At 34.5% G+C, this 7,663-nt stretch overlaps 1 protein-coding gene across 9 annotated transcripts in view; it reads left to right on the top strand.

Annotated features, from left to right (window-relative positions):
* The window catches only part of LOC106468018 (mitotic spindle assembly checkpoint protein MAD2B-like), a 68,343-nt gene that overhangs the window by 49,344 nt on the left and 11,336 nt on the right, over positions 1-7,663 (top strand). For 7 of the 9 annotated variants that reach the window (XM_022396313.1, XM_013928415.2, XM_013928414.2 and 4 more), the window contains one exon: positions 143-352. The exons of the other annotated variants lie outside the window; for them this stretch is intronic. In XM_022396313.1, coding sequence (XP_022252021.1) covers positions 143-181 — 39 coding nt within the window. In that variant the 3' untranslated portion in view covers positions 182-352. Of the gene's footprint in view, positions 1-142; positions 353-7,663 lie in introns of those variants that run through there. 9 annotated transcript variants of the gene reach the window in all.

Genomic DNA, 7,663 nt, shown 5'->3' with positions numbered 1-7,663 from the left:
AACCTTACCTACTAGTAAGTAATAGTGTTAAGTACTATTATTGTATTTAGTTAGGTACGATTTATTACTTGTGTGTGTGTGTGTGTGTGTGTGTATATATATATATATATATATATATATATATACCCTTTTCCTTTTTCAGATGCAACTTTACATAATTAGGACTAAAAAAGAAGGGTGAAATGCAGATATTTATTTGACTTTTTTTTTTAATAAACTGATTGTAAAATTTTTGTCCATATCTTCAACATTTCTTGGTTATGATGCTTCTTTTTTTTTCATAATATTAAAAAAGCATTTTGTTTTTTATTATTACTTTTGTTACACTGGTTTATTAAATTGGCATGTAGAACCTCTATAGAAATAGTAGAAATTAAAAAAAGTTTAGATAACCGTACAGGTTTCTTGGAATTCAAGTACTATCATTTTTTGAATCAAGTCACAGTGAAACTGTGATAACTCTAGGGACATACCAATTAATCACAAATTAACATATTAGTTACATAAAATGAAAACACAAGCCAGTTACATTGTCTGTTAAGTGCTTATTTTTCTGAGAAACTGGTTTTAGACACAAAAAAGTTTAATACTGTCATGTACCTTCCAAGAGCAAACCAGTGCATATGTAACAAACTGCACAATAAATCTGGCAATAGAATATGTTATAAAGACTTTCAAAATATAAGCTGAATTTAATGATTAGCACTTCCTAAGACTAATATTTTGCTTTCCAGTAAAGTTGTAAGTGAATTATATCTTTTAGTCTCATATCGAGGACTCTGAGCAGTTATAAACAAACATTAAAAGGCCTAATAATAGTTTAAAAATGTGGTATTTTCAGTTTGGAATTGATTTATTGATGACTGCTTTACAGAATGTTCTGCAATAATGGCAGATTTCTCCAGAAAAATTACGAGCTTTCTTGTGATTTAAGTTTTTAAACTGAGTTTTTGTGTCATATTGTTTATAAATAAACAAGCAAGAAAATTTAAATAAACAAACAAAATCTTTATTCAGCCAATAAAAAAGTAAGAAATCTCATCTTGTATACTCATTAAATGACAAAGTCCTCACTCCTTGCTAGTTAGCATTCTTGTTCTTGAAAGGCACTTTACCTTGGAATTCAGTGCTACAACAGCAAGCACAAGCAGCAGAAAAAAGTTTTTCCTGATAAAGTAGAAGTGAACTTGACCTAAAAGTGTGCCTTGATTTTGAATATCATCTTGCTTTTTGTCCAACAGCCAGTATCATCTTGTGACTTAAGTTCCCTAACAGCTGATCAGCTATCACAGTCAGTTGGCTTCATTTCATAGTTTTGCCAGCAATGGATATTCCATTTCTAACCAGTATTACTCAGACTTAAAATACAGACTGAAATATCTTTGCAGTCAGAAGATGTCATCTAATGAAAGAACAGTGTTAAGGCAACTAGAATAAGATAATGTTAAACACCTTCGACCACGTGTTGTCATCATGAAAGAATGTAACAGTTTAATAGTTTTAAAAAAGTACCATTACAGATGGTAGATAGGCATGGTTTACCTGGGTACCATCCCTTCCATCTCTCTCTCTCTTAGGCTTGTCCTCAGGCGAACAGTTAATATTAACTTTAAATCCAATCAGCTTTAAATTGCAATGTTATCTAGAAATTTGTTAAATTTACCTTATTCTTCAAACACTCACACAAGTCTTAAACGTCATGAAAACCCTTTTAACACTACACAAAAAAAGAAAAAGAATGGCCATCACAAAATGACGATAATAATAATAATAGTTATAAAAACATTAGTAAAAAACAAAAAATGATGATGAAATGACTACAACATAAAACACTATTGTAAGTATGCATTCACAATAACACCAAAATATACCTTAATCTTCTCACTTTAGTAGTGGGCAGACGAACACGAAAAAAAAATATATATATATAATCCACTTTTAACCTTTAACTTGGTCATGATTATTGACAGAAAGAAGGTAAAAAATATACTTTAAAATCAAATTAATTTCATCCTAAAGGAAAAGGGGTTTATTTTCATATATATGTATATGTAAAAGGAAAATGTTGATATAGACTGGCCATTTTCCACTAATGCACATATATGTGTTCACTAAAAATTGCACATCCCATTTTTATTTTATTTTTTTCCAATCATTCATGTAGTAAGTTAACACTCGTGATGTATATTATATACACTCACACATAGAAGAGGTCAAGGCTTCACTCACTCATCATAGCCCTACCAACGGTTTTCAACATCTACTTTTGATTGTCCACCCTGAGGTCTGCTTACATTCCCTTCACATCTTTCTTGACATTGGCATATGACCTCCCTCTGATATTGCAATGGAGAGGTATCTCTTCGCCTTAGCCAATCTTCATCATAGTTGTAGAGCACAGGCATTTCAATATTGTGATCTGTTGTAATGTGAGCCAGCCCTTAATCACCTTTGGTTGCCTTTTGAGGAGATTCACTCTTGGCCACTTCTGGGATGTCTCCCTCAGCTTCTTCTTCAGTGGAGTTCCTGAGATGACTATGGCATATTTCTGATAAGTCCTCTCACTGGTCCCAGCCCTGGAGGTCAAAGGTTCTTCATTTACTGCTACAAACAGTAAGCAAATTGTCTGGCTTGCTGGAATCACTGCTGGCTTGTCTGCCATAGTTTTATCTCACTTTTTGGTTCAGCTTTAGTCTGTCTTACCTTATTCTTCCTGGGACTTGGCCACCCCTCAGGATGTACCCTTGTCTAGGAAGGTCTTCAGTTTCAGCGTGAAATGGTTTCTCTGCAGATATAAACACGTATGTCTGTTGTTTTTCAAGTTGTGTCACACCCTGCAATAGGATAGACTGCCTGCAAGTCTTGACCTTCATGGTCTGTGCTGGCAGTGATACACGTCTCTGCTGCTTAGTTGACTTTCAACCCTTATTCATGTGACCATCTCCCATTAGCAAAAACCCTTTGTTTTCTTTCTCCATAGTGCTATCGTGCCTCTTACTGTAGATGAAGTCCTGCACATTTATAAGTTGTGAAATTTCGTAACTTGAAGTTAATTAGTGGTCCATTATTGTGTGAAAAAGGGGATGCCTGGTTCTGATATTAGATGCAGCTGATTTGCAGAAGAACTCAGATTGTGATTCCAAAACTTTATCTTAAATATCGGAAGTCAGAGTTCATATATAAAAACTGATTGAGCTCTAATTTGTCAAAAGTTCAGCCGAGAGTGTAGCATAAAGGGGGTTGTAATTTCCATGTACAACCTTGAATGAAATACTTGTCAAATAAAATGCCTACAGACTTAACGTATACTCGCATCCATAGATCATGGGTCTCCATTCAAACAGATACCTCTGGCAATACTTACCAATCTGCCACCACTGGACAGATGATGCATTTATACCATATTCTCCAATTCAACCACTTTCTCTGGCCTACAACATGGTTGTCATACAGACAGCACCTCCATCTAGCAGTAGGGAATGGGGTAGAGGCTACATGAGTTCTACACAGTCTAGCACGTTTCAAAACTGTATAGTAATCCCTTGATAACTCGGCATCCTTAGAAAATAATCAGGCTTTCTAACTATGCGAGAAGAGTTCTTACAAATTCTCCCAAGCAACTGGAGGCAGTTGAGCAGTTGCATGATTTGGAACAGCACCATGCAACTTTGAGAGATATCAGGGCAGATGTCATCAAGCGTCAGTACAACCCGGAGAAAACATCTGACTATTTTAAACCCCTGTCAAAAAACCCAGACGAAATATTCCTTCTACTAGTAGTGAAACCTCCATAGGTGTCCTCAGACAGTGAATAATTTATTTAAATTAATGTAAATAAATAAATCTTTAATTTCTAAGTTAGTAATTTAGTGTATTCAAATAATCTTTAATTTTTAAGTGTTTAAGTAGTGTAAAGTATTTACCAAAGTGTGTTAAGCCTTCCTACAATCACCGCTGTCACCTACCACATGGCACTATAAACTTGAATCCTCATCTTTCTTGGCCTGCAGTGCTGTTAGTTTCCAATGTATTTTAAAATTAAATTTATTTTCAAACAACGGATTGTATAGTTGTTTATTTGGGCCAAAAAATATTTTGATTTGAGGGTGTGAGGAAATTACCTCAATAACTTGTATATTTTGATAACTCGACATGGAATTAGTCCATATGTTCCGAGGGATTACTGAATTTTGTAACGGCGCAACATTAAGAAATTATTAAGTAAAACTTTGTTTATTAAAAACATCTTTGTCTGCCTGATTGGGGATATTCCTATCATTACCATATAAAATGCTAGACACCTCATATGTATAATTTTTTCATGATATTTATGCTGGTGTTTGTCGATTTCATGCAGTTTCAATAACTTGGATATTTTATTGTGAGCAAATCAAAATCCTTACACTATGCTCTTGAGAAACACCAGATAACACTGTGCCAGAACCACAAATCAAATAATTTCTCATAACAAAAGGAATCCTATATATAAACAAATGATACACGACATCAATAAGTTTATTGTCGCTATGATATATGTGTCATGCCTGCCATATAAACATTAAATTACATCAACAGCTTGCATGCAACTGTATATGTATGTGTGTAGTAGAGTATGAGGCTCTATATAAACCACAGACTACATTAAAATGATTGGATGTCAATGGTTATACAGCTGCTGTTATTTGTTAAGTAGTCAAATAAACTTAAAAAGATCTGTACTTTTAATTTTAGTTACTTTTATAATAATAATTATGAAAATAAAAATATAAAGTGTTTACCCAATCTTATTTTTTCTTGCCTTCCATTGTTGAGGAGAGTTAAGCCTGATTATTTATATTAATTATAGTAAAGCACTTAACAATTTTATTTAATTAAATAATGCACCAAAGCATATAGAATAATAACATGTAAAAGGTAGACAAATTCCCTAACCTCTCAAAATTTCTTGGCTTTCTAAGTATGCGACAAAAGCTGTTGTCAATTCATCCAAGCTAGTCCTTAACTTTCCCACGGGAATGATGTTGCTACTCTGAATGAAATTGACGATTATTTGTTCACAACAAAACGTTATACAATGTGTCAATCGATAGGTGAAAACCTAGCCTTTTTATTGGTTATAGGTAATATATTGTTATATATCTGCTTGTTTGATAATTTCCGGTAGAAATTCTTTCCGAGAAACTTCAGTGATACAAGTCCTTTCTTGATTAAACCAGTTTATTCTTTCTCGATACAACTTTTTGTAACACACAGAAAATCCACAGTCACTTTAAACTTAACAACCTTTATAACACACATTATAAATCACAATGATTCACACACTTTACTTACAGTGCCTACTGTTCGCTTGACTCAATTATCTATCTCTTCAATCTATATCGCTGGCTTTCTTTGCCAGTCTTATATACTAAAAGAAAGGGCGTCTAGCAAACACTCAGACATTCATGAGGTCCCCTGATAATCCAATTAACTCCAACACGCGTGGTCCCAACTTTTTCGCTGTCGTAACAATATAATAAAACGTAAGAGAGAACTATCAAGGAATTGTAAAAAAGAGGATGTGACAGATGGGTGTGGCAGGAGGATTTGATTTTCTATTTGATTGCTCTGTAACGAAACAGAATTGAAAGCTATAAAAGTTATGGTCTGTTTGAGCAATAACGATTTTATAGAGAGTATTTTATGTTTAATTTCGTACATTTTCCAGGGGTGATGGATAAAATAGGGATGATGACATGCTAAGACAAAATGTGTCACGTGGGTCACACTAGTGGAAATTCAGGATTTTTTATATACTCCCTTGTAGAATTAAGAACTTAAAACTTGTATACTATTATAATATGGATTATTAGCTAAGATTTTATGTTATTCTAATTGGTGTAGCTTAATAAGATTTTGAATGTAAGACACTAAAACCTTGTGTCATGTGCAGTAAAGGCTACCTGGCGAGAGATGGTTAATCATCATGTGCTTAACCTAAAAATTGTTGTCACTTTGATGAAAGGTAGACATTGGCATTTCCCCTGCCAGTGAGAGCTGGTAGTCGTTTCCAGTTCAAAGTTTTCTCACCATCATCAGATGAGCCGAGACGACTAGAGTCAGCCCCCTTGTCCTCCTGTGATCCATTGCTTTCTCTCCAGACACCTGGTAAAACCAGTGCACCAATGGCTTAACCAACTGTGATAAATTGATGCAGCTTATTGATATTTTCCAAGTACTTTCACATGTAATTCTTATGTTAGAGGACCACCTTGTTGGAGTGTCAGATACAGATCAATCCAACCAGATCCTAGCTGCTTTTATGCAGCTAACATGTACCACACACACATCTAGTCACTGCATCAAAACATCTATTCTTTCACCACCTGATTGTAATACATCTTCTGTCACCATGCTACTTTACCAAGTTGTTGTAAGGCAAATTAATATGCATTGATCAATATTGATCTAAGCCACTTCACACATTCTTGTGGGCAGTGATTACTTTTCGTGGTGAAGAACCATAGGTCACGTCCATAGGGGTAACACTTTCCAACTGAACATGAGTAGGTTTAGTGACCAGCCTGTTGATCCCTGTTCTGCCCCTTTATATGCCATCATTACATATTACAAGTATTTGTTCAAGTCAGTTCTATTGAGAATAAATTTGCAAGGATCTGCTCGGTTGTTTACATTACTTATTCTCTCAAACCATCAGAATTGGGTGATAATGTGAAGTAAAATCCTTTACCACAACAAACGTTGAAGTTAGGTCATTTTTCCAAATTGATCTCTCCCATACTTTGAATCATGCTATCCAGTTTTTGGCTAACACATTCACGATGGTTTGTGCTAGCACATTGATCAATGGACATACCTGTCCTACTTTGTGAAATCGTCTATGACAAAGAATATGTAGTGATTACTTCTTGCAGCTTCTAGGAGCTGCCCAGCGATATACTGAACCGTCCTATGCAGAGGAGACCCAACAATTCTCTGTTGAAGTTTATCCTGTCTTGACCAGTGTTTTCTTTGAGTGGTGCATTCCATATAGTGTTTTTACCAATGCTGAACATCTTGACTTACACATGGCCAAAATAATTTCCATCAAGTTTTAACACAAATGTGGGTTACACCTTGGTGCCCACCAGTCTTTGTGTTGTACAAAGTCTGTGGTATTTCTTGCTGCAGAGGTCTGGATATCATTAGCTGCAGCAACATTGGAGTGTTACACTTTGTGGGCCGGTAAGTATGGTACAACAAACATTCTTGTACTTGTAACTGCTTCTACAGTGTTACAGATTATGTGCAACTGGTAAATGTAGAATAAAACTATATCAATATAAGAAAATAGAAAACCCATGGTATGCTTACATATCATACTTTTCCTATCTCCTTTATTTCAGGCTTGTCCTCAAGCCAAATAATAATTTAATTTTAAAACCATTAAAATCTAAATACATGTACTGATTAAGGGATATAAACTTCTCTGGTTCCTTTAGTCACTTACACACAAACAGATTATGCTATTCTTTAACAAAATACCAAAACATAATAATTAACAACCTTTTTAACAATGAAGAATACAAATAATTACAATAACAAAAACCTTAACTAATTGCAAGTACATGATGAATTTGTTTGTTTTGGAATTTTGCGCAAAGCTACACGAGGGCTATCTGCG

This window comes from Limulus polyphemus, unplaced genomic scaffold (assembly GCF_000517525.1).
Source record: "Limulus polyphemus unplaced genomic scaffold, Limulus_polyphemus-2.1.2 Scaffold2833, whole genome shotgun sequence".
In the NCBI taxonomy this organism is placed as follows: domain Eukaryota; kingdom Metazoa; phylum Arthropoda; class Merostomata; order Xiphosura; family Limulidae; genus Limulus; species Limulus polyphemus.
This window is presented reverse-complemented; position numbering and strand designations above follow the sequence as displayed.